Source organism: Xenopus laevis, chromosome 9_10L (genome assembly GCF_017654675.1).
Source record: "Xenopus laevis strain J_2021 chromosome 9_10L, Xenopus_laevis_v10.1, whole genome shotgun sequence".
Classification (NCBI taxonomy): domain Eukaryota; kingdom Metazoa; phylum Chordata; class Amphibia; order Anura; family Pipidae; genus Xenopus; species Xenopus laevis.
This window is the reverse complement of record NC_054387.1, coordinates 5,356,080-5,383,464: the sequence shown is the minus strand read 5'-3', so window position 1 is coordinate 5,383,464 and position 27,385 is coordinate 5,356,080. Positions and strand designations below refer to the sequence as shown.

General features: G+C 39.9%; 1 protein-coding gene across 1 annotated transcript; it reads left to right on the top strand.

Moving 5' to 3' along the window:
* Positions 1 to 2,080: 2,080 nt before the first annotated feature.
* Positions 2,081 to 27,172, top strand: col1a1.L (collagen, type I, alpha 1 L homeolog). Its single transcript, XM_018234828.2, has 51 exons — positions 2,081 to 2,293; positions 4,217 to 4,405; positions 4,653 to 4,684; positions 4,793 to 4,828; positions 5,506 to 5,598; positions 5,707 to 5,775; positions 6,711 to 6,755; positions 6,855 to 6,908; positions 7,333 to 7,386; positions 8,363 to 8,416; positions 9,129 to 9,182; positions 9,281 to 9,334; positions 9,427 to 9,471; positions 9,969 to 10,022; positions 10,131 to 10,175; positions 10,545 to 10,598; positions 11,092 to 11,190; positions 11,285 to 11,329; positions 11,540 to 11,638; positions 12,336 to 12,389; positions 12,478 to 12,585; positions 13,015 to 13,068; positions 13,712 to 13,810; positions 13,922 to 13,975; positions 14,070 to 14,168; positions 14,290 to 14,343; positions 15,033 to 15,086; positions 15,201 to 15,254; positions 15,344 to 15,397; positions 15,539 to 15,583; positions 16,090 to 16,188; positions 17,354 to 17,461; positions 17,589 to 17,696; positions 18,343 to 18,396; positions 18,485 to 18,538; positions 19,140 to 19,247; positions 19,334 to 19,387; positions 19,606 to 19,659; positions 20,266 to 20,427; positions 20,637 to 20,744; positions 21,480 to 21,587; positions 22,037 to 22,090; positions 22,180 to 22,287; positions 23,093 to 23,146; positions 23,242 to 23,349; positions 23,536 to 23,589; positions 24,266 to 24,373; positions 24,502 to 24,781; positions 24,920 to 25,110; positions 25,307 to 25,549; positions 25,757 to 27,172. The coding sequence occupies exons 1-51, from the start codon at positions 2,212 to 2,214 to the stop codon at positions 25,901 to 25,903; spliced, it is 4,350 nt and encodes a 1,449-aa protein (XP_018090317.1). The 5' UTR covers positions 2,081 to 2,211; the 3' UTR covers positions 25,904 to 27,172.
* The last annotated feature ends 213 nt before the right edge of the window (positions 27,173 to 27,385 follow it).

The window sequence follows — 27,385 nt, the reverse complement described above, 5'->3', positions numbered from 1 at the left end:
ATGTGTGCAGCTTTATACGGCCTCTGTGCCCAACACTGTGGGCAGGTGGTTCGGACCAAGTCATATTTGTAAGAAAACACTTGCTGTATATGTCAATAACTTCCTGGCACCACACTCCTTGAGAAAAAATGTTTCCATTTAGGCTTTATTGGGATCTGCCTTTGTGTCACAGGGTTAATTAATGTTCCTTGTAGCACATACTAAAATGCTTTCTGATAAAAATGTATGCGTGCCCATATTATTGTGGGGGCACTGGATCATGTGACTTTGCTTCTTCCGGGTGACAAGTGCCCCATAGAACATCCCAACTGGTCAACCAGTGGATAAGACTATCAGTTCAATTTTTTTTCCCTAAAGAAAACTAAGGATATAATAAAAGTTTACACCAGGTGTAGTAACCCATAGCAACCACCTATTGGTTCAAACTGATCAGTAAATAGTACCTGCTGATTGGTTGCTATGGGTTGTGTCATTGCATTAACTTCCAGGACACCCATATGAATATCACATTTCAGGCTTGTGGCCCACCACTTGAAAGTGAGATGCAGATCAATTCATTTTATGGGTAGGCGCTACTGGTGATTAGCTGGTGAGTTTTGTATTGAGGTGGTAACCCAAAATCATTACATCTTTTCAACCTGAGTTGAAAAGTATCCACAGTTGCCTCTCCAAGGTGAATTTATTGGGATATAACAAATGTAAACCTCTGAGCTACCAGAGGAACCAGAGCTAGACATGTTCCATCACAAGAGATCATTCCTAGCCATCCATAGTCGCCATTTATGTCTGTTGTCTCATTTGGGGTTGCCACCTCACCCCTTTAAGACCAAGCAAACCACAGGTGGTTTGGCCATTCTAAAATAAGATTCAATGCAGACTATACTGTGGATTTCAGAGTGGGAAACTTGCTGTTAACTTGACCTTACCTGCTTACAATCTACTGTTCGTAGGACACCACTTGTATTTTGACCCTAATCCCACAAACACAAAAATTTGCATTCAAATAAACTAAATTTTTTTTCATTTTTTATCATATATTTTTTTTTAAAAAACCCCACCTATATGTATTTATTTATCTGAAATGGATCTTAATTCTATATCATTGTCCCTGATTTAAATACAGTCCAGGAGCCACCGTGCCAAAGTTTGCTAAACATATACTGTTGTGTATAATTGCCGCTTGCAGATTTCCAAATTACATATTTCATATATCATTCGCATCCTCCAACGTGGCTTTTAAAACAGAAACAAATATGGATTATTGCCAAAGCAGAGAGAGAAAGGAATAATTTCATAGTGTGCTGCTCTATTTTCATTGGATTTTAAAGTTTTAATTATCTCAATAAACGGATTTAATAAATATAAAGATATATAGAAAGATTTTAATAAAAAAAATGTTATCAAAAATGAAATGCAATTTCAATGCAATTGAATTTTCCACAAACCGATTCGGGATTTTCAATTAAACTTTTATATTTTCATCAAACATTTACTGTATTAGCCAAGAATCCTCTCTGTGTTTCTAATTAATAATTCTTTTTGTATTGTTTTTTATTACTATTTGGATATTAAAACACACCTTTCTGTAGGTTTTTTTTCTGTTGAAAATGCCCTGAATTTAAAATGTCAGCACCCTAGGAATTAGGAGGGGATTCACTTTCTTCTCTAGAAGCCTAGGAATGAGTCACTAGAACGTAACGGACATAAAAATCGTTGCCTTAAAACATTTTAAGCTGTCGGTATATATATAAATATATATATAAAGTCTATGTCCAACAGCAGGGAAACTCTAGGAAAATTCAGGGAAGTTTTATGACAATGAGGAATGTCTTCGCTTATGGTCTGCACAAAGTGATCTGAGAGCGTTGAGAACTCTTCTGTACAGGGAGGGGCTGGCTTTGTTTAAGGCAATTTTTTTTTTTCTTTGCTCCTCGGCTCTGTATGAGTTTTAGAATTGGTTGAAGGGCTGGACCAGTGTTGTTCCAGCCTTAAAAAAAGAGGGAGAGAGAGAGAAAAAAAAAAGATCTAAGGACCCCACCTCTCTGGAGTGGTAAAAATGGATATAAAAGGGCATCCCATCCAGCTGGGACACAGTAGGAAGTTTCTGCTGGGGTCTGCACTGGGATATATACCACTAAACCTACCCCTGTATGACTAGGAACTGAGAAGAAACCAGAAAGGGCCACAGAGAGTCTACATGTCTATATAGACATGTTCAGCTTTGTGGATACACGGACTCTGCTACTTATAGCAGCAACAATCCTAGTAGCAAGATGTCAAGGAGAAGATGACGGTATGTAGACCTCCTTTTGTGTAAGAAACTAGCTTAGTCCTACCTGACTTATTTGGACAGCGATTCTGGCTTAGATATGGCCAGATGACAATTGGCCTAAGGCTAAAAACATAGATTGGATCTCCCATAAAGCATGAAAGTTCTTGATGCCTTTGGTACATGGATGGTTCCTAGGGCTTGTATTGATTGATTGTTGACTCTCGTTGCTTCTGTTGGGTGTTGGATATCTGCATATGGTTGTATTGGTTGTGCATGCTGCTAGTTTTTAATAAGGATGGTAGGTACTGCAGAATGTTGGTAGGGGATGAAGATAGAATTGGAAGGAGGAGGTTAAGAAAGAGGAATGGGATGCATAACCCCCCCCCCCCCGCCATGCATAATTTATATCTACCTGTTTTCCATAAAACCTATTATTTCATTGTTGCATTGGGAAACTCTGGTTACACAGTGGGTGCAGTGTTCATGTGGATTTCATTACAATCTGCTAAAGCCATCAGGTGGGGGTGGCTGGAGGGGGGGGGGGTTGAATAATAAAATACTAAGTGGTGATTCATAGGGAAAATGTTTAAGAACCTCCAGATTAAAAAAAATGTCTAGACATAATTTATGAACTCCAAGCTTTGAGATGCTCACTTAACATATTGGTCCATTTGAGCTCTACATCACTGCCACCTGGCGGCCACTAGTGAACCTGCAGTTACAGTGCAAAAGTAACCAGTTCCGACTACAGCTATGGGGGTTAAGCAATTAGCGTTAATGAATTAGTGCCTATTTATTTTACATTACAGCAGAAAATCGGAATGTTTTACAGGAAAATGCTGTTTTTTTTCCCATCTGGTTTTTGTCTTTAACCTATTCCATATGCACGCTGCAACTAGTGGTACCTTGGGGTACTGCCATAAAGTGTATGGGCGTTGCTAACAATGCCTATTGTCTTTTTATTTTCATTTGAATGACTTAATATGGAAGAACCGTGCAATTAAAAGGACACTCTCAATTAAACACCTGTATACATTTTTTATAAAAGGATTTCCAAAACGAAATTCTATTATTATTTTCTTAAGTGTACGTAAAGGGTTTTTTTTTTCATCCATCCTTTTTGATGCCATTGCTAAAGGTTATACGTGGCTAAAGGCACAATCAATAGATGTGAAAGAAGACTCTTTCCCACCTTAACATTCCGCTTGCACCTGAGCAAGTTTCATCTTGAACACCTCCAAGTGCAAAGACCCTAAGTTCCTCCTCTTCCCTCCACCATCTCCTCCTCCTCTTTCTCCCTAGCACTTCACCACCACCTTTCACTCCCACCTTGAACATTTTCACCATCTCAAATTCCTTCTCCTCCTCTCTCTTCTCCGCCCTCCACATCACTTCTGCTTTCCCCTTTTGTCCCTCTTGATGAACATGGACTTGGAATTGACTCTGGGCTGGAAACCCTTGAACACTAAGTTCCAAAATATTTCACTCTTTTTTTCCCTCCTTCTCCCCTCCCTCCTTGAGGATTTTGGCAGCTTTTCCCCTTGTCTATGATGGGAACCAGATGATCTCCCTCTCCCTCTCTCTTTTCTCTCCTTTAAACCAGATGTTGATGGAAAAACGAGGAAAAAAGCAGCTGTGACTGCTCTTTAAGCACTTAACCCTTTTGTAGCTTTTTTTTTTTTTTTTTAAGAATTGCACTTAAACACACAGAGACCATTAAACAACTACTGCCAGAAATCCTTAGATCTGTACATCTATGGACAGCTTATTTATATGCATGTAGTCATTTGCATTATATGTGTTCAGGCCTGGAAATGCTGGTATGCCACCTTTATACTGCTTACACTAATTAGTGCATTGTAATTATGTATTTTATTTCCCCACCCTTACTGTATACACTGTAATTGTTTGCCCCTGACACCTTTTTATTATTTTTATGTCCAGTTCAAACTTCCGACTGCGTCCAGGACGGAATCAGGTATAACAACAAAGAAGTATGGAAACCCGAAGACTGCCAGATCTGCGTGTGCGACAATGGAAACATCCTTTGCGACGAAGTGATGTGCGAAGATGCCGACTGCCCCAACCCCGAGATTGTACCAGGCGAATGCTGCCCCATCTGCACTGACAATGGTAAGGGGAGGCATAACTCATTAAACATAGGGGATACTATGGACAGTAGGAACCTCTCCGACTGATCGCACCATCACTGGTGTCTGCAAAATAGTAATTCCTTGTAAATACATTAACGTACTGGTAATGCCTGGGGCCTTATGGTAAGACATTTTGCACCTATAAAGTTGCTGCCCTGTTTGCTGCAGGTATAGGACATAAAAATATTGCACATATGTCTTAACAAATCTTTTTTCATCATTTTCAGATGCTCAGTATTCCGAAGTCACTGGAGTGGAGGTGAGGAGCCTGTAACACAAACCTTCCCTTAAGATGGTAGATATGAGGGGTCTTGTTTTGTCAATGTCCTCATCTCTCATCTTACCTTACTTTCTTGTCTTTTCATAGGGCCCCAGGGGAGACGTTGGTCCCAAGGGAGACCGAGTAAGTTTTGGCTTCATTTTTTGTGTAGTTATAAGAATGCCTGGCATCTTCTCCGTAATTATTAATTGTGCAGACTCTGATGTATTATTAGGCCCTGTGACAAAGATTTTGCCTCAGAAAACTTAGTTTTTCTGTTAAAAGTATGCTTCTGTTGGGTGTATAACCCTTGTAGTGCCACCAAATGTAGAATCTACAGTACCTATATAAAATTAACATATTCCAGGCACCCTAGATTCTACTACTGTACTTCTCTCTTTGGAGTTTTCTGGTTTTCCGCATCATTATATGATTCAATATTTGCCTGTGGAAAGCATATGAAGTTTGCAAATAGGTCAACTTTAGTTCATAAATGCCACGTATCCCTATGAAGGCATTGGCTTTTGGGCATGGAAGTTGTAGTTTCACATCAGGTTGAGGGTATCAAGTTGGGCACAGCCTAGTGATACATAAAAGAGAGGTTCAAGGAGGTTGATCATGGGCCTCCATCTTCTATATACATGACAATCTAGGATGTACATTGCACAGTACTGTTGGACATCGGCCTAGGATCTCCATGTTCAGCTCTTCCTGAATGTTTTTGGTTACAGTTGAAAAAATGTATGTGTGCTACAACCTGATTAGTTGTTTATTTGATCTCATCAGACTTTATTAAAAATCTAAATCTGTTTTCTCTCCAGGGACTTGCTGGCCCACCTGGCAGAGATGGCATTCCCGGACAACCTGGAATTCCTGGACCTCCAGGCCCACCTGGTCCACCTGGCCTTGGCGGAGTACGTATTCATTTTTAGTTCTTGATTGCATGATATAAGCTCTAGCGTAACAATGTTGTGACTGTGAAATCAATTTGCCATATTCATTCCTTCTCTTTTTCTTAACAGAACTTTGCTCCTCAAATGTCTTACGGATACGATGAGAAATCTGGTGGTTCTTCCATGCCTGGTCCCATGGTGAGTTTACCTGTCCATTCACATAGATAATTCCACCCAGTCTATAGGCAACTATTAAAAAACTAGACATAAGCTATACATTCAGTACATTCAGGAACTTATAACCTATATCTTTAAAACAATACTGTTTATTTTATAGTTGTATTAAGCTCAAGGGGTGTTGGGGAACAAAGTTTATTTTATTAAAGCCAAAGTTTCCAAAGCAACCGTTATGAATATATTCTGTTGGGGAACAAAGTTTATTTTATTAAAGCCAAAGTCTCCAAAGCAACCGTTATGAATATATTCTGATTCTCTGTCTCTTCTGTAGCTCATTTTAAAGTGAAATATTTATGATAAATGATCAACTAAAATCTCCAAGCTTGACACTCTACAGTAGTTTTCAAACTTTTAGAGTTCAGGTCCCTATTTGAGGTCCAAAAATTATTCAGGTCCTCCTTAGTTCATTATAAGACTGCATTAGACATACAATTCAGAACAGCCATTGAGCATGCTCCCAAAATATTTTCTTTAGATTGACTACCTTTGAGAGCAGTTGCCACCGTTTTTGGAACTTCTGCTTAATGGGGGAACACAGTTTGTTGGTTTTAATTTCTCATTTAAATCTGGGTCACAAATAACTTAAACGAGAGTCATTTTTATTATTCATGATATCTGTCAGATGTTTCCAACTCAAAGAGTAAAGATGGAGGATATAAATCACTTTGTAGTATTTAGTTGTTGTTTTCATTAGCATACCGTCAATTTCAGATGGGGGAAGCATACCGTTTCTTTGCTTGTAGCTCAAAACAACTCATAATGTCAGAAGACAAGCAAATGAATAATTGCTGGTACCGAGGCAAATGGTTACGACCATATAACAGTTGCAAAAACTACAAGGTTTTTATATCACTAAATGTATTAATTATACTAATGGTTCTCTTTTCTTCTACTAGGGCCCAATGGGTCCCCGTGGTCCTCCTGGCCCATCTGGATCACCTGTAAGTACCCTCATTAGGAGATTACTCTTTTTAATAAATTGACTTACTATACTGAGGGACATGTGGAATGACCTGATCATGTAACCTTTCATCCTTCAGGGACCCCAAGGTTTCCAAGGACCCCCTGGTGAACCCGGTGAACCCGGTTCTTCTGTAAGTATTTTGTTCTTACTTGTTTGTTGGGGACTGTTTCACTGTAGGGTCTTTGTAGGAAAATGCATATTCCAAAAGTAGCCTGATATACTAATTGTAAATAGCACTCCATGCGACGCAACCAAAGCACCAACTGGCTTAGGCCTTTACTACAACTTAAATCTTCCTTCCTTAATTCTACTAATAGTTTAGATATAACCAATATCCAATGCATATTAATATATTGTAAAAGAGTAATTTTGATTTCTAGGGGATGACCCATTTGTCAATATGTATCCTAATTACTGAAGCTGAATGGATAAGACAGTTTGGCACATGCTTGGCCAATATATATCTATGAACCCATTTTCTATGCCTGTACAATGCACTATGGGGTAGAAGCTGCAAAAGACTTACAAAATAATGTTTTCTGTTGTTTTTCTAGGGTGCAATGGGACCCCGTGGTGCAGCAGGACCTCCTGGAAAGAACGGTGAAGATGTAAGTATACAACAAAATGAATTATGCCATATTTATACCATTTTACATACCCAATGTCTCCTGTAGACCAGTGCATGTAGTAACATTTTTCAGTGGTTCATCATGTACACGTGGGACTGTATAAGCTATCCTCCATGCCAAGATATCTGCTTCACATAAGCCATATTAATTGGATAGCTATTCATCCCATGATGCCAATACAGTTACAATACGAAACAATCCCCATGAGATCAAAGCAAAGGCCAAGGGACCTCCCCGTCAACCTTTTCATAGAGATTAATGTGAAAAAGCAGTTAATTGTTCGAGATACCAGACAGTACAAAATAATGTTAAGAGATACACCTCCACCTGGGCCATTTTACATGCATGTGGGAATCTGAGACCCACAATGCCATGCCCACTGCCAGCCATTACAAAAAACAAGTCATCCCCTTGTTGACTTATTCTTGTAGACTACAACCAAATGTTCCGCTAAGCACACCAATCAACAATGGATTTAGATTAAAAGTTATGATGACATATTGACTATTAATGGGTCATTCAATATAATACACATTCGCTTGTAAGAATAGGTGTGCATGATAACAACTACATTATGGATTGTACCACTGCCATGTCTTGCCAGTGGAGGAATCACACCATGGAGGGTCCTAATGCAGGAGAATAATGTAGGGCCCCACTATCTCTAATCACCTACAGTCTCAGTACTGGATACTTGGAACTAGTTGGGCCCTTGTGCACAAACAGTGGTTCCTCTCTTGCAGCCAAAAATTCCTTAAAAACACTCTATGAACTTTGGCTTAAGATCACAAGGTCATGGATGATTTCTTCATGTTATATATTTCTCTTGGAATAACATTATAGGTAAAGCCTGGGTAGCATGTGTCCTTTATACTGTGCTGTTTCTGAATTTTATTGCATTTCTCAAATTTGAAAACAATGATAATCAACATGTCCCATCTCATCTCAATCAAAGGGTGAAGCTGGCAAACCAGGCCGCCCCGGTGAGCGTGGACCCCCAGGACCCCAGGTAAGAGAGCATCAGTTTATACTGATATTGAATATTTATTTTGCAAACTATCTTGTACTCATCAGAGATATTGCCAGTGTTTCAGAGACCCCAAAAATAAGTGTATTATTTTTATCATTATAGCATTGCTAATTATATACACATAATTATTCTAGCACAGAGAGCCAAATAGCTTACAATAAAGCAAAGAAAAGTATACAGTAGTTGGTGTGGGGTTTCAACCTATGCCTCTCCGAGTCACTCCATAGATATAGAGCTGGCCTACTGTGATATGCTGTAATAAAAGTTAGTAATGGACACCATGCTGGTTAAATCTGTTGTCTAGCTCACAGGCGATGAAATCTTTAAATCTGTTTGGGGTAGTTATGTTCATATTTGAGCCCACCACACCTAAATATGACCATAACGAACTCCATATCTTAATTGATAAAAGCCTATACAGTATAGAGCTCAGTAGAGCTCACATGCTGATGCAGGTTGAATTTGTCCAGGCAACCAATCAGCTTTCAAGATTCTACTAGCAGTAGATTGATCAAAGCTAATTGTTGATTGGTTGGTACTGGTTACTGCAAATTGGCCCTTTGGTAGTTAATGGGACCAGATATCTTTTGAAATGTTTGAGCAATTGCGTATCTTTGTAGAGATTTGTGATGTTTTCTGCAGATTATTGAGTGTTCTTAATATTATGATTTTTTTTTTTTGCTCATTTCAGGGTGCCCGTGGTCTTCCAGGAACTGCTGGCCTTCCAGGCATGAAGGGTCACAGAGTGAGTGCCATGCACCATCCTTGTCTTTCACTGGTATTGAACCACTGATAGCAAAGCACCAATGTCTCATTGATATTCCTCTCCTTTGCTCTCCCCAGGGTTTCAACGGTCTTGATGGTGCAAAGGGTGACTCTGGTCCTGCTGGACCCAAGGTATGTGTTACATAGGGAGGTACTGTAGCTACAATGCCCAATCACTTCATATCCTGAACCTTCTGCTCATGTCTTGTTTTTGTCTTTGATAGGGTGAGCCTGGTTCCCCTGGTGAGAATGGTGCTCCCGGACAAGTGGTAAGTTAACAACACTCTTCCTTGTGCTTCGTCCAAATGTACTAAGCATTTTTAATTCCTAAAGAGATTGTTATCCAATCTAACAATTGTATGGCATTTCATGCTTAAACAGTAAATATGAATTCTATAGAATAAAGAAAACTTTATTGGTATAAGGCAGACAAGAAGGGAACAAACCTAGGCCCAGCAAAATAAAGATACTCTCACAAAATTAGAGAGAAGCCACCCATTGTCTTGCTTATGTGTATTAACATAATAGAACAGTAAATGCAAGCTATCAGTTCAGACAGACTTAAGTTGATAAATATATAGGTAATAAATAAAGGACACTACTGTATAAAGCATATGCCCTGTATCTAGTATAGATGCATGAATATATAGTCAATCACATATATGACTAAAAACACACTAAAAGTGTGAATGGTAGGCCAAAGAAAATATTGTGTTCCTAGGCCCTCAAATTTATTGTTACTCAACATACCAACCTTCTTTTTTAGGGTCCCCGTGGTCTCCCTGGTGAGAGAGGTCGCCCTGGTCCATCTGGCCCTGCTGTGAGTACACTTCCTAAATGGCCTTCAAATCATGGGTTGAGTGACCTTCTGAGAAGCTAGCCTACTGAGTACCCTACAAATACTGACTGAGACTCTTTCTCCTTTTAGGGTGCCCGTGGTAACGATGGTGCTCCTGGCTCTGCTGGCCCCCCTGTAAGTATACATGATTCTCAATTACACACAAGAAGGGAAGGTTTGAGCTAGTGTTGTAATACCAAGTTACTGGGCCTCTCAGCTATTCTGAAGGCTCTCCACACATGACCAAAACCCTTTGGTACAGGATACATATCAGTCTGGTACCCCACTATGCCCCTTATACTTATGGGCCCTATCAGCAATAAATATTGTTACACCCATGGCTTCAAAAGTCTGCTGAGATAAAAAAAAAGTTTAACCTCGGTTCTTTATAAAGAAAATGAAAGCTCGTGTAGACAAGGTGCTTTCTTTTAAAAACATACTCTAAAGTGTCAGATCATTAGTATTTGTTATTTATACATTTCTTCATTCCTTTTCTTGATCTAGGGTCCCACCGGCCCAGCTGGACCCCCTGGCTTCCCAGGAGGTGTTGGTGCCAAGGTAAGATTTTATACATTTATTTAAAAATTGGTGTTTCCCCACAAAAGCAAATGAAACTGGGTGCTAGGACAGGTGAGTGCATTATGGTGCGTCTCTGACTTTCAGGGTACCTTAGAGATGCCTTTTTCCTGTCCATGTCATTCTTATTGTAGATAAGGATTTCCCATAGAGTTAAGGATCTTACACCTGCTATAGTAGGGAAAGAGTATTCCCGGGCAGGGTTATTTAACTCTACCCAAACCCATATATCCTCTGGAAGCAGGAATGAATTTAAACCTATTATCCTATTGTAGGAATTCATGGTAATCATGGAGACCTAACCTAAATATCATTGATACCTATTTTTGTGCCCCAGAACATAAGTGAATCAGTTTTGATTCCTGGGAAAGGAACTGACTTGTGGAGAACTAGTTGTTAAGGGCCTTATTATCCTTATACTTAAAATAGGAGATGCAATGACTTCCTCTAAACTCACTTTTATTCACTCCAACAGGGTGATGCTGGTCCCCAAGGATCTCGTGGTTCTGATGGTCCCCAAGGTGCTCGTGGTGAACCTGGTGCCCCTGGTCAAGCTGGTGCTGCTGGTCCTTCTGTAGGTTTTAAAGCCAGTCTCTCTCTCACCTGTACAACTGAAACCATTATCTGAGCAATACCACTAACTGATTTTTTTTCCTTTTGCACAACAGGGAAACCCTGGTAGTGATGGTCAAGCTGGTGGTAAGGGTGCCAATGTAAGTATACAATTCTTTTACTTTTTCCGTTATTATGTGAAATGGTACCCCTTTGATTCTCTATAATGATACCATTTACTTGTGTAGTCACATTTTCTACTCTGTTCCTATTCTATACCTCACTTTTCTCACTAGATGTCCTCATGAGACCCTTTTGCCCTATAATCTTCGTGCTACCACTAATAAACGTATTCCCTTTGCCCCCAACAGGGTGCTCCTGGTATTGCTGGTGCTCCTGGCTTCCCAGGTGCTCGTGGTGCTCCTGGACCTCAAGGCCCTGGAGGTTCTCCTGGCCCCAAGGGTAACAATGTAAGTATCCATGGAAACTGTAAAAATGTATTATTTGTGGAATTTCTCCCTATCTACAGTTTTTTATGGGGATTCTAAAAATGAATGTCCATCAGTGTAGCACCTAAGACTTCTGTGATGCAATTAGCATCTTATTTTAATAAGGATCCAGTGGTGCTTTAATGCACATTAGGGCTTGTCCCTAAGGTATAAACTATACCTTATATAACTCAAGTTTTCACGTCTGTTTGTCAACTTGACCTTCAGACAGCACACAGTTGGACTAAATATGTGCAAACAAGAGTCACAACTTGACTAGCCTGCTTCACAGAGAAGAATTAGCCTGACAGTACCAGATGATCCCATGGTGACCCAGCCAAGGACAATTGTTGCATGCCCTTTCTTATCTTTACAACAGGCCTATGTAGCACCAATAATATTTAACAGTATATACATCTAACTCATGTAAGAGTGGGCCCTGGATTCCAGGTACTATGATAGGCCATAGGAGACCCAGTCCAACACTACTGGTTCAAGATAGCAATTTTACCTGCTGAGCCACTTCTCCTCTGTAGCTGCTAAGCATATAGGGTAAGAACACTGGAATTTAAAGCTTTGAGGGATTTATTTGTACTACAGAACCAACGGCTAACTCTTAAAGATGGTCCAGATCATTAATAAGAGTTGACTTAATATCTTTGTGCTTCTCTCTTTCTAGGGTGAACCTGGTACTCAAGGAAACAAGGGTGAGCCTGGTGCTAAGGGAGAACCTGTAAGTAAACTTCTGTATACTCACAGTTTCAATGCAGAACAAATCATGATAGGAAAGCATTGTCACTTACCCACCTGTTACTCTACAGGGCTCTGCTGGTGTTCAAGGCCCCCCAGGACCTTCTGGTGAAGAAGGAAAGAGAGGATCCCGTGGTGAGCCCGGACCTGCTGGACCTCCCGGACCTGCTGGTGAACGTGTAAGTATCTTAAACTAGGATTGCAAGCCTAAATCCATCAAGAGGGACTTATGCTTGCATCTAAGGCACAAATAAACAGACTGGACACATTTAATTAAGGCCTTCTATGTTTAACAAATAATATTGCTACCTTAATGTAGCATTTAAGACACATTTGTCCACCTCTTTCCTGTAACTAGTTCTTCACGATTTTCACTACATTTTTATAGATGTACCTGACAACCTAAACTCCTTATAAAACTAATCTCTATGTAAGCTTTAGGCTAGGACCATAGAGACCTTAGTCTAGGTTCAAAGGCAGCCTGTGACCCCGGTAGTAGGATCCTCTGTAGAAGACACTTGCTAACCTTTCCTCATCATTTTCCTACCCACTTATTCTGTATTGCTCCAATCTTTTAATTCTACAATATTTTGCTTCTTTTTGAACAGGGTGGCCCTGGAAGCCGTGGTTTCCCTGGATCTGATGGTGCATCTGGACCCAAGGTAAGAGCAATATCAACACTTTTATGTGACATGACAGGAATGTATATCTAAATAACATCATAGATGTCTTTTTATAAAAAATAAATGACATCACAGGGTCTTCTTTACTCAGATAGAGTAGAGTAGAGTATCCTATAGTTAAATTATATCACTGACCATAACTCACGCAGCAGGGATAAAATATCATTTTATAAATGTCATCATAAATCCTTCATCACCCAATATGACTAGAGTACCATATTTCCCTCAATAAGGATAGAGCATCATACGGATAAATATAATCATGGACTAGAAGTGATAGAGTTAGAATAAAGCAATTAAGAAGACAACAGCCCCAACCAAACAACAGACCAGGCCCATACCTTGGCCTACATCCCTACCGATGACTTTAATGCATAGGTATATTATATTCCTTGAAAGGCCCACTCTATGGACACCTGCATTAGAGTTGTATGTTTTATTACAATAGTATGGACTCAATGGCAGACTCTAGTACATTAGGGATTCGTTTGTTTTATATGAATACATATTGGCTTAATATATATATTGTGAACCAATGGACAGAACAGTGAAAGTACACAATGGGGTCAATGTTTTTTTAAACTTCTCTGCTTTATATAATACATTGATTGTCTTTCATCAGGGTGCTCCTGGTGAACGTGGTTCTGTTGGCCCTGCTGGTCCCAAAGGATCTACTGGTGAATCTGGCCGCCCTGGTGAGCCTGGTCTTCCCGGTGCTAAGGTGAGAAGAATCTCCAGAATCATTCATCTGATATTCTTTAATTTGGTTATTTTATAGCCCAATTATGAGGTTCAGTATGATGAGTAATTTCTATTTTGTCCTTCCATGTAGGGTCTGACTGGTAGCCCTGGCAGCCCTGGTCCTGATGGCAAAACTGGACCTGCTGTAAGTTGCCATTCTTTTGCATCAAAATATTATTATTTACATCCCTTCTGTTTCACTTATAAGTGGTCCTCAATCACTACCTTTTACTACCCAGGGTGCCCCTGGTCAAGATGGCCGTGCTGGAGCTCCTGGACCACCAGGTGCAAGAGGACAGTCTGGAGTAATGGGATTCCCTGGACCTAAAGGAGCTGCTGTAAGTATCAATTTCTACACAAATTTGCTAATTTATCCTAACATAGTACAGTAATCAAGTGTAAATGTGGCTGTGCCCTTGGTATATTTTAGAATAAAATCTGACTTTTCTCTCTCTGCAGGGTGAACCCGGAAAGTCTGGTGAGAGAGGTGTTGCTGGTCCTCCTGGTGCTGTTGTAAGTACTCAAATATATGGCCTGTGCACGTTAGCTCTTACCCAATTACTTAGGTTTAGAAGGCAGACTTTGATTCTGGACTGTTTTGTGCCTAGTGAGAAGGAATTAAATTTATAATGGAATGCTCAATGTGAGCAATAAGGGATGGGGCTGATGGAGGAGGAAGATGTGATTTATTCCATGATAATAGGCTTTCAATAATTTTTATTTCCTTTAAATAGCAATAAACCTATATGCATTGCACTTACAAGAAGGCCCAGAAGCATAATTAAAATATTACAAATATTATCCCAGTACCTTATTTCCTGAGCATGACTTATTTGATCAATTATCATGTCTGATTTTCATCAGTATCCCAACCAAAATTCACTAAAGAGAGCTTAAGAAGTTACGTTGCTAAACAATGCTTTTCTAGATGTTAGACTTACCTCCAAAAATCAGGTTTCATCCCAGATAAAATGGCTCCTTGGGTTGACAGATATTTGTATGTACCCTCTTAATGTCTACATATCTAAGTATATTAGACTCCATTTCTGTAGGTGGTCAGCTTTACACAGAAATAAACACCACACAGAAATCCTATGTATGCCAGTAACCCACTGGAAATGTTGATTTTATCCCATGTCATACTTTGTAAGGGAACACTTACTGATTTGACCCCCATTAATTCTTATTTTCTCACTTATCAGGGTCTTCCTGGCAAAGATGGTGATGCTGGTGCTCAAGGTCCCCCTGGCCCTGCTGTAAGTAAAATTATTGAAATGTTTGTTGCTGTCTTCTCTGTCAGTTTAAATGTTGGTTGCTCTTGGTTTATTGATTTGCAAATGCCAATAAAACACCTTCATGCTTCATTGCAGGGTCCAGCTGGTGAGAGAGGCGAACAAGGTCCCGCTGGTGGTCCTGGATTCCAAGTGAGTACATGTCCACCTTAGATATGGCAAAAGCTGCCATGGTTGTATTTTATTCAATATGTCTTCTAAATCAAATCATTCTCTTGTAGGGTCTTCCTGGTCCCCCAGGTCCTGCTGGTGAGAGTGGCAAACCCGGTGAACAGGTGAGAGTATTAAAAGAAGCAAATACATTTTAGGTTGGGTCTCTGATCTACAGTTAGAATATGACTCTAAACATCTGGTATCGACCCAAATGCTTCTTGGCTGTTTGTTATGTTGTTGAAACTTTTTTTTTTCCTTTTCAGGGTGTTCCTGGTGACGTCGGTCCTTCTGGTCCTGCTGGTGCAAGAGTAAGCAACAACTCATATTACCCTTATTGCCTTCCTCTGTTATATGCCTTATAATTATTAAATAGCAAGCTAGAACCTTGATATTTAGGCAGTGTTGTGGTCAGGTTGATGTCCTAAATGTTAGGATAGTATCATAGCAAAGGAAGAGTCTAAATTGCTATGGTATTATTATAGCAATGTAGGGTCTTAATTGTTATTCTATTGGCATAACAAGGTAAAGTCTTAATTATATTGAGAGCATCATAGAAAGGTATAGAATTTATTGTGAAGTATATGTAGATACATTGAAGAATGTGGGCATCTTGGCTCAGCATGAGAAATTAAGATTTATATGTTTCAGGATCAGAAGATATTAATATAGCATAATATAATCTGTAGAAATGGAGCAGAAGTATTTAGATGGTCAACATTTTCAGAAAGATTGAGAATCAATGAGTTTTTTGGTTGCATATTATCTGCTACATGGTGGTTATTTTCATTATCTATTTCTTCTACCTATTTCATAGGGCGAAAGAGGTTTCCCTGGTGAACGTGGTGCTCAAGGTCCCCCTGGCCCTCAGGGAGCACGTGGTTCTAATGGTGCTCCTGGTAACGATGGTGCTAAGGTGGGTTCTTTTTCTTTTGATCACTATTAGAAGGTAGATGATGAATTAAAAAGATTGATGGTGGAGCTGGGGAGATTATAACAGATAAGGACAAATAAAGTTATGTGTAGATGGGCACCTTTCTCTAAGCAGCAGGTACTAACAGAGTAACAGGTAACAGAATAACAGAGAGCAGCATAGATATAGGAATCAAAATACAGAACAGATCAAATAATAGAGGATGCATTAAACCAAAGAGAGGGGCATAAAGAAGACCTTGAGGACATAAACCATAGAGAGTAGAAAGAGTTGGTTCTAGGTTAACATTAAACATAGAAAACAGGACAAAGACTGCAGAGCATGAAACCACAGAAAGTTTAAGGAAAGAAATGTAGCTGTGACCATAGATTTTCATGTCCTATTAACACTAAAAATTGTTCCACTCTCCCCACAAATGTGTAGGTATCTCTGTATAGAGCAGGAGGGGGACTTGGAGAACAAACAGAGAACTAGACAGCTATACATAGGTGTTTAAAGAACATACAGACACCTGTAATGGTCATTTAGTCCAGTAACCGTTAGAAACCAACTAGTGAATCAAAAGATCTGTTGAAAGAAATTAAGGAGTTATAGTATACTGCATGTAAGGAATGTGTTAAAATAGGCCCCAAGGAGCATTAATGCTTGGATAGCTTAGGGTGAATTAAAGAGACACTGTTAATTTGCATTTTTTTTAATACAAAGTAATATCATTATGGCCCATGAATCACTGAATCATAGGGGTTTTAGGAAGACTCGGTATGCAGAAACTTACTTGTAGTGCCCCATCATTTAAAGCAGCTTCATGAAGCCACCTGTTGTGGTCACCTTTTTATCTAAACCAGCAATGTCTGCTGAGTTAAAAAAACAAACAAACTAGAGGTTACTGTTGTTTAGGCCTATTAAACTTAAGTACGCTAAGTTTGTACCCAAAACAGCAATGGTAGGTTTTCAAATACTTGTATATACTTCTGACAAACTGGTACCCTGAGACGCCTTAGTTGATAAAAGTAGTCCTCCCAGGCTAAGTGATAGCATGAAGTCTGTTCTGCCATAATAAAAATAGATACAAATGATGGGTATCTATTCTTTGGATTTCTGAAGTTTGTATTGTACTTAATCTTTACAATTTTCCATTCATTATTAGGGTGAAGCTGGTGCTTCTGGTGCCCCTGGTGGTCAAGGACCTCCCGGTCTTCAAGGAATGCCCGGTGAACGCGGTTCTTCTGGACTTCCTGGTGCAAAGGGTGACAGAGTGAGTGTTGTCATTTGTATAACTTTCCATTTATTAATATTTTAATCCTCCCTGTAAACCCCATCTCTTCTAGGTGCCTTTTCTTTTATATGTGTGAAGTTTCTCATCTGCGCTCTTCTATTAACAGGGTGACCAAGGAGTTAAAGGCAGTGATGGTGCACCTGGCAAAGATGGTGTCAGAGGTTTGACTGGTCCAATTGGTCCACCTGGTCCAGGTGGTGCTCCTGGTGACAAGGTAAAAACACACCAGATTTTTCCCACTTCCTTTATACGTTTGTATATGTTATTGTAACTTATATTGAGGTTACTAATGCTCTAATGTAGACCTTATAGTGAGATCACTAATACTCTAATATAGACCTAGGAATGGAAGAGCTGGCTTAGAGGTTAGGAACTCTGCTTGACCCAAAGCTATAGTCACTAGGATTCATTTACAACTGGGAGTTGGAGGGGGTGCAAGGTGCACTACAGCAGGTGCAGGGCATCTTTTGTTTGCACTTTACAGTTTACTTTACCTGGATTTGTGCACAAACACAGCTCTTTGGGTTTACAGAATGGAGCTTCACCCATTTATGTATGTGATGGTGCAATAGCAACATATTCAGTATGCACTAGGACCGGCAATACACTACAGGGCTGTATGGGCTGTAAGGGTTGTCCTCCAAACTTTTATCTTGAATTTCATGCAGTGAACATCTATAATGATATTGTTTGTTGTAAAGTTTCATAGCCACCTGTTACATAAATGGTCCCCATTATTAGTTTCTCTAATAAGAACATTATTTCCAGAACAATTGAAGATGCAAACCCAAGTTTCTATCATTTTCGATCTTTAGATATTAAAACTTCTGAGATGAAACTTCTTGCCTCTTTCTCAACAGGGTGAAGCTGGTCCTGCTGGTCCTTCTGGCCCAACTGGTGCTCGTGGTGCTCCCGTAAGTATCCTGTCATATTACCTATTACATTTTCTGGTGTTGTTCACCTGATGAGTACTACAAGTTTCTCTTCTTTTTTGTCCTATAGGGTGAGCGTGGTGAATCTGGTCCCCCTGGCCCTGCTGGATTTGCTGGTCCCCCTGTGAGTATACTTCTCCAGTCCATGTTGATTTCTACAAAATATTTGTGGTTGCCCACCACTCCATTGGCATCCTATTCATATATGTCAGTTCTGTCCACTTTGTCCAAATAGTGGTCCCCTTAATCACTATACGGCATGTTTGGGGGGGCAGACTGTAGACAATAATAAAGTCATAATGTCAACCAAAGAGGTCAGTGAAGCTCCTGAGTAATCTTGCGAATCATAATAATCTCTTGGAGGACACCCCTGATTTGCGCTTAGTGATTATTACCTTAATAATCAACACTATATTACTCTAGAACCCATATGAACCTAGAGCATTACATGACCTACTTTATAATATAATTCCTGTATGACATCATTAGTAAACCAATATCATTACTTTTATGACCATAATAATGAAGATTTTTGAACATCGTTAGACTATGTGGCTCAGTCTCAATCCAAATCCCCTTTGGTATATTTTTGATAACTGTTTTTACATAGCAAATCCAAATCAGGGAGTTAATGATATATATTTTGGAAATCAAAGGAGGATTAAAGCTGACTTGAATTTTAAAGGCAGACTGGTCATTGATAACTTCTTTCTCTACACATATAGGGTGCTGATGGACAACCTGGAGCTAAGGGAGAACAAGGAGATGCTGGTGCTAAAGGTGATGCTGGTCCTCCAGGCGCTGCTGGCCCCACTGGTGCTCCTGGACCTGCTGTGAGTGACCATGTTCACTATTTTCCCTTCCTCTTCCATGTTTATATAGTACAATAATGATGCTAAGCACCTGTTTTGTTTTATAGGGTGCTCTTGGAGCTCCTGGACCCAAAGGTTCTCGTGGTGCTCCTGGACCCCCTGTAAGTATACAGTTCCATCATCAGTTTTCGAACGTTTCAGGTTGTTAAAATAGAAGGGTGGTAAATACATAAATACTGGGTGGTGATATTTTGGGGATGCACCAACCTCTCTGTAAAAGTTTCATCCTCAAGTAGCGTTATGTCAAACTAGCAAATGTAGAACTGATCAACTTCTATTAAACAGAGTGGTGGCTAATTAGTACATCTCTTATTCACAGGGTGCAACTGGTTTCCCTGGTGCTTCTGGAAGAGTTGGACCTCCTGGCCCTGCTGTAAGTAAATGTTCTCACTAGCCAGATTATTCATATGTAATGACTTAATTCTTAAAAAATAAATCATTGTTCATAGTCTTTTAAAGGGAAACCTAAGTTACAGAAAGGGGTTCCTTAAATAGGCTTTAAGGTACGAGTACTTGTATCTAGGGAAGGAACATAAGAAACCTACAGAAAAAGTTCAGTCAACATCTATGGACATCATTGAGCCACAAGATAGTGGCTGGGCCCCATTGGGAGCTTCTACCTTGATTCTCAAAGCATTATTTATTTGTATTTTTACATTGTAACAGTTGCTATATTGTTGTCCAGGTGACTCCAGTCCTCTGAGTGATTAAAAAATGGCACCCACCTTCAGTTAAACTACTGACTATAACTACTGAATGGAGTATTTTTCAGCAACAGACATACATTAACATTATCTCCCAAATTAAAGCTAGCCATTTGTGAATTGGGGTTCGATAATAGTGCTCCTGTTTACAATGTCATCGTTAAGCATCCTGGCTAAATACTTTATAAACGCCATTACCGCACTACCAGATTCTAACCATGAGCACATAGACATTTGTGTGGATTTAACTGATGTTCATTGACATCTTCTCTTAGGGCAATTCTGGACCTCCTGGCCCATCTGGCCCTGCTGGAAAGGAAGGAGCAAAGGGACCTCGTGGTGAGACTGGCCCAGCTGGTCGTTCTGGTGAACCTGGTGCTGCTGGACCCCCAGGACCTCCTGGAGAGAAAGGTTCCCCTGGTAGCGATGGCCCTGCTGTAAGTATCTCAAAACATGTTTGGGTGGTAAAATATAATAGTATAGGAATATATTTAGTCACCTTCTAAACATCTATATTTGAAAACATGTTTCCTATACTATTGATTCTTTTTCCCCATATTTTACTAATAACAAGACCACTGGATTAAAATATCATATATAAGGCAGTCTGGAGTCTGATTCTAACAGTTGCTTTTGTCTAATACAGGGTGCCCCAGGTATTCCTGGACCTCAGGGTGTTGCTGGATCTCGTGGTACTGTTGGTCTTCCAGGAATGAGAGGAGAAAGAGGCTTCTCTGGTCTTCCCGGACCAGTTGTAAGTATCCCCTTTTCTTCTTTGAAGAAACATGAGTTTACCAAATAGAACGTAGGCTGAACATATATTTAGCCTGTTGTTTTAATTAAGAAAAATCTATAATTTTTAATTCCTGGGCTAAATGGGAGAAGCAAAGAAAATGAAAGGTGTATTAGTATTCTGGTTCCTGGTTCTTGCAAACCAGGAACAGGGAAGAGAAGACAGTAGTTAATAGGGTGTACATATAAGCCCCCTGCACAATGGACTTCTCCTTATCTATACACCAGAGCAGACACAGTGGGTAAGGCAGGAGGTTGTTTATACAGAGCCTATTGTCTCAGTTTGAGCTAACTCGACTGACTAGGGAGAAGAAAGAGAATTTAGAAAGCATAGAAACATAACAATATTTGTACTTTAATGTAAAGGAGCTCAGTTGTTACAATGACGGTGATGTCACCAGTCCTTATACATTTCTAGGCCCACATTTGGTCTATAGCATTGGACTACAACACCTATTATTCAGATAAATAGAAACCACCTTGACCTCCAATCTTGACATCCCCAAAAAAACACATTCAAGTTTTTTGGGGGGCCAAAAACCACCTGTCACCATTGGATTACATTCATCTAAGATATGAAATCACCATCCCACCAAAAGCAGAGAGATATTTATCCAGAAAATTCCTACCCACCCCCATATTTTTTTATATTTTAAAACTTCTTACTTTGCTCATTAGTTGTTTTCTACATTTTCAGGGTGAACCTGGCAAACAAGGTCCTTCTGGCCCCAGTGGTGAACGTGGTCCACCTGGTCCTTCTGGCCCCCCCGGCTTGGGTGGACCTCCTGGTGAATCTGGTCGTGAGGTAAGCAACTTGAGAAACTCCTGTAAATGTATGGTCACAGGAATATTGTTGGTTCTGATCATGGGGTTATTTGAAATGAGAAGTGGTAGACTAGATGTTTTTTTCTGGAAAGGACTGTTGTATTTAGTGGTGCGACAATGTATACTGAGGCAATAAAGTCCAGTTGATTAAAAATTGATAATTCGGTTGGTAGTTGTAGTCCAAACAGCAGCGGAAATGCAGTGGCTTGTGTATCTCTCTACCATGTCTACTGAGAGAGGCAATGAAGATGGTAGAATCTTCCATGAGTTGTGAAGTATAGTATGATCTATAATATGTAAAATTGTTTATGCAAAGCCTTTATACTTCTGTATATGTAGTGCTTGTGATTCTAGATGGCAAGAAACCTGACAGACTACATCATGTAAATTGAGTTAATATCAGTTGCTAACCCTGACTTCTGTGTTTAGGGTGCTCCTGGCAGTGAAGGTGCTCCTGGTCGTGATGGTGCTGTTGGACCAAAGGTAAGTCACATTTTTAAACTTGTTTGACTCACTTTATACTTCTTAAAATACTTTAAGTTTTCTCATCACAACAATTATCTCTCCTGTAGGGTGACCGTGGTGAGGGTGGACCTGCTGGTCCTCCTGGTGCTCCCGGTGCCCCTGGTGCTCCTGGCCCAGTTGGTCCTTCTGGAAAGAGTGGAGATCGTGGTGAGACTGTAAGTGTTTTTAGATTTACCTATACTAGATATACCATGACCTGGATGAATGAAAATCTTCATAGTCATTATAACTGAACCTATATGCAGAAGAGAGATCTATAGTTTGTAGTAGTGTATTTCCCATTATCATGAGGGAAATATAATAGTTTTTATATAACATTTGTCAACCATTTGGTTCCATTTTGGCTCCAGGAACACACAGTAAGGGAATCATTGAACCTGACTATGAAACAGCATTAGTTTCAGTATTTTTTGCTGCTTCACTGAGAATGCCTTAAAACCAAGACTTGACCATAAGTGTTGGAAATAGATGTTGAAGAATCCCAGTGGAAGACAATGATTTGTCTACTTCCTCAGTTATTACCCTATCATTGGTCTCAGATGACTCTTCTGGCCCTCCTACAATCCAATTCCTAATAAGTTTGTCAAGTTTGGGCTATTTTTGCAGTACCAATTGTGTTTATCCTCACTTCATAAAAAAAAGACTTGTCAGGCTTGAGGATGAGTTTTGATGATGCCTAACTTCTCAGAAGGCCTTGGTGGCTTTATGACATTATGTCAGATATATCAGGGCTGCTTCAGGGTAAATAGGGGCTCTGGCTTAATGAATCAGAATGACACCATATACATTTCTGAACATGCAGAAAATAATCTGCATTGAGCCTTCTGTTGCTTTATCAGGCCACACTAATATTGACTACACTGCTAGAAATTAACTAATTCTTGAAAGTTAAGAATGTAGTACATAAACACATTTGTGTGAAAATATTTCATAATTGGTTTCTCTCTATCAATTTTTTAGGGTCCTTCTGGCCCTGCTGGTCCCGCTGGTGTTGCTGGTGCTCGTGGTCCCGCTGTAAGTATTACTATTGCTTGGTTTGTTAAGCAATACCTTATACCTCTTAACTATATAGTATATATACATATATTGACCATATATCTCTCCATTAGGGTCCTCAAGGACAACGTGGTGACAAGGGTGAAGCTGGAGAACAAGGTGAAAGGGGAATGAAGGGACACCGAGGATTCAACGGACCCTCTGGACCACCCGGCCCCCCTGTAAGTATTCTCCTCTTAAAAACCAGTGGAGAACTATCCATTGTTAGAACCTCTTTATTTGCTTTTTCTTTTTGCAGCTTAACTAATTATATAGTGCTTCCTTATTGAGGAGCGTTATCCTTCTAATCATATGCTATTATTCTCTTTCTCCAAACTGTTGATAAACTGTTTGTTTGTTTGTTGCAGGGCTCCTCTGGTGAACAAGGTCCATCTGGTGCTTCTGGTCCTGCTGGTCCCAGAGTAAGTTCATGTTATTCTCTCATTAATCTATGGATCAGAAGAAGTCTTTGAGAAATTAGAGAAAACATTGATAAAAAAATTAGTTGGTGAGTTAAAACAAATTAAGGGAGACTGTGTATCCCAAAAAGTGACCCCTATACAATGACTTTTGATACTTTCCATAAAATAGCTGAGGCAGTGGTACTAAGGGGCTTTAGAGAAGAGAAGAGAGGAACCCAAGCCCTACAGAGACTGGGCCTACTTAAAAGTGGGGTAAAAAACCTAAACCAGGTGTGTCATATCCTACAGCTGTTGATGAACGATAACTCCAAATATCATCCAACAGCAATAGCTGATGCATAAACCGAAAAAGTTGTTACTAGTTGTTACTGAATGTTTTTGCAAATGAATTGTTACTCTTTTCCCTCCCCTAAAAATACACATGACAGGGCTGCTTTACAGTTTTATGCACCTTTAGGTTTAGAACAGTGTACAGTAAACTGGCAATTTATCAGATCAGTAATTACCTGATGGTATTCTAAGTCACTTTACTATATCAATAAAGAACTACCAAGTCATCATTTGGGTGCCTAACATTTTATCTGTCCATTTTTCAGATATAGGACGCTATAAAGTTATTATACACATCATGTTTATGTGCCACTTTCAAAACAAATTGTATGATTTGCCATTTTAGGGTCCCCCTGGATCTTCTGGCAATCCTGGTAAAGATGGTGCTAATGGTCTGCCCGGTCCTATTGGTCCCCCTGGTCCACGTGGTCGTACTGGTGATGTTGGCCCTGCTGTAAGTTCATTTTTTAAAAACTGTTTCCAAATTAATACCATTCTATTGCATCCGTTGATAGTATAATCCAGTGATTAGTCAATACTTTGGACAAATGTAACCTGAATTTTGATCCTCACACATTTTAGGGTCCCCCTGGACCTCCTGGTCCCCCTGGTCCTCCTGGCCAATCAGGTGGTGGATTCGACTTCAGCTTCATGCCTCAGCCACCTCAGGAGAAATCCCACGATGGCCGCTTCTTCCGTGCTGATGATGCCAATGTAATGCGCGACCGTGACCTGGAAGTTGACTCCACCCTCAAGAGTCTGAGCAAACAGATTGAAAACATCCGCAGCCCAGAGGGTACCAAAAAGAACCCAGCCCGTACCTGCCGTGACCTGAAGATGTGCCATTCTGACTGGAAGAGTGGTAAGTGGTAAAAAGAACTGGAAAATTAAGTTTCCTCTACATTTCTATTTACGTTATAGAACTAATCGTGCTTTGCCTTAGTGGGCCAAGCAAAAAATGTTTTCCTCCAGTTTTCTTAATAAGGCTTTTTGCTCATAGGTGAATACTGGATTGATCCCAACCAAGGCAGCATCCTTGATGCCATCAAGGTCCATTGTAACATGGAGACTGGACATACTTGTGTCTCACCAACCCAGAGCAGCATTCCACAGAAGAACTGGTACACTAGCAAGAACCTACGTGAGAAGAAGCATGTCTGGTTCGGCGAGGCAATGAGTGATGGATTCCAGGTAAGGATGGAGGAATTGTTTTCATACCCTAATAAATATAGCCTAAATTAAGGTTTCAAAATCATCTTACACTGTTAAGTATTACGGTAAAATAGATTTTAAAGTAAAATGTATCATAAATGCTCTATGAAATAGATGAGCTTAGATATAAAGATGAGATGATTCTGATGACTGACCTGGCTTTTCATTATCTCAGTTCGAATATGGCAGTGAAGGATCTGACCCAGCTGATGTTGCCATTCAACTTACCTTCCTGCGTCTCATGGCCACTGAAGCCTCTCAGAACATCACTTACCACTGCAAGAACAGCATTGCTTACATGGACCAAGCTACAGGCAACCTGAAGAAGGCCCTGCTCCTGCAAGGCTCCAATGAAATCGAGATTAGAGCAGAGGGCAACAGCCGATTCACATACAGTGTTGTAGAGGATGGTTGCACGGTACGTGACTCTTCATTTTCCTATTGTAGTCGATATTACTGAAGAAGGGGTCTTTAGGGTTAGAGGATAAAAGGCTAATGGGATAATATTCTAATGTATAACATTTCTGAACTGTAAGTTGAATAAGTGAGTGATAGAAGGGGGTATGCTAGGATTACCTTGAATGCTCCTGCACAACCTAATTGTAGTTCTCTTTTTCTTCCACAGCAACACACAGGAGAATGGGGCAAGACAGTAATTGACTACAAGACAACAAAGACATCACGCCTGCCCATTACCGATGTGGCACCCATGGATATTGGAGCCCCAGATCAGGAATTCGGAATTGACATCGGACCAGTCTGCTTCGTGTAAAACAAAACACACAAAACAAATACAAGGACAAGAGATTATCTCATGTGGACTTGAAATTGTTGTTCCTCTCATCTCTAAAGCTTTTCTTGTTTCCGTAAGCATTACACGAAAAAGAGAACCGATAGTCATGCTTTGAAGAACATCTCTCAAAGGACAGACCACGCCCATGTGTGTGTGTGTGTGTGTGTGTGTGTATGTGTTTGTGTTCACGGGAGGGAGAGTTCCACCCATCAGATCAGCCACGCCCCTGCATACATGAATTGGCCTTCCTAGGACCTTGAAGACAAAATGGGACAATCCCTAAGAAGAACAATGGGATATACTTAAACATACTGTTCCTGGATTTGAAATGACTAGAATGTGGGATCAATGACCCCAGTCAAGTTCCCCAGAGAAGAAGAGGAGCAAACCAAATCATTTCATGTAATGCACCTTTATTTTTTATTTTTGTTTTCATTTGTTCAGGTGGCAAAAAAATAAATATGTAAAAAAAATAAAATTGAGAGTGTGTTCAGAGTATTTTGGAATCATGAAAGAGTTGGGGTTGCCCTTTGGGTGTTAGTGTTAGATCTCACTTACTATTTCATCAACTTTTGAAGACCATTTTCTTCTGAATTGGTCGCCATTCTTTTTATTCTGGAGTCTCTCCACTTCATTGAGTAACAGTTTTCTCCAGCATGAAAAGGGTCATTTTTCAATGGCTTTCTCTGTAGTGCAGTGTAGAAAATTCATTGTTTCATTTTCCTGAGGCTACCTCACTGTCTTGTCCCCTTCCATTGGTGCTAATGTTTTACTGCTTTTACATATGAACTTCAAAGCTATAAGAATTGGTGCTAAACTCAACACTAGAAGGGATCTCCTTGCCATGTGTATGTCCCAACGTGACACTTGAGATTTTTAAGGTGCTACTATTTAAAATCCCTCCCTCTCGTTCCATTTATCTCAACCCATATAACCCCCCCATTCCCGTGAACATACGTTATAAGGTCTTGTCTTGTGTTTGGTAGCATTTCCATTTCTTGTTTTGCTTCTTTCTCTCTTCATGTTCCATTCTTCTTTGCCCCTTTCTCTCGATTCACTCCTCCTCTTCCTCCTTTCTTTTTTTCCTGTCTCTATCCTTCAACTTCATCCAACCCAAAAGTTGACAGCAATACCATGGGGTTTGAACTGAAACCGAGGATCTGTACCTGTTTTGTAATTGTATAATAATTTGAGATGTTTTTAATTATTTTGATTGCTGAAATAAAGCATGTGACATGGTCCAAAACAGTCAATGTGGTCGGTGGTCCTTCTCTAGAGTTGACATAGTGCAAAGTGGTATCCTGAATTTCATCTCCAAAATATACAGGTGTAGAAAAAAACTGTTCATAACATAAACAAATAAACATCCAGGGTGGGCCAGCAGAGAATTCCTGTGACATTATGGTATCCCTGGTGGTTCACTGTGATTGGCCAAAAGCAGCCAAATAATCAACTTACAAT

What these genes read in the sequence shown, in the direction of transcription:
- col1a1.L (XM_018234828.2), top strand. Translation starts at nt 2,212, where the DNA reads ATGTTCAGCTTTGTGGATACACGGACTCTGCTACTTATAGCAGCAACA. An exon ending in CTGGCCCATCTGGATCACCT is followed by an intron (nt 6,756 to 6,854) that starts GTAAGTACCCTC and finishes TTCATCCTTCAG; the next exon opens with GGACCCCAAGGTTTCCAAGG. An exon ending in GTGGCAAACCCGGTGAACAG is followed by an intron (nt 15,398 to 15,538) that starts GTGAGAGTATTA and finishes TTTCCTTTTCAG; the next exon opens with GGTGTTCCTGGTGACGTCGG.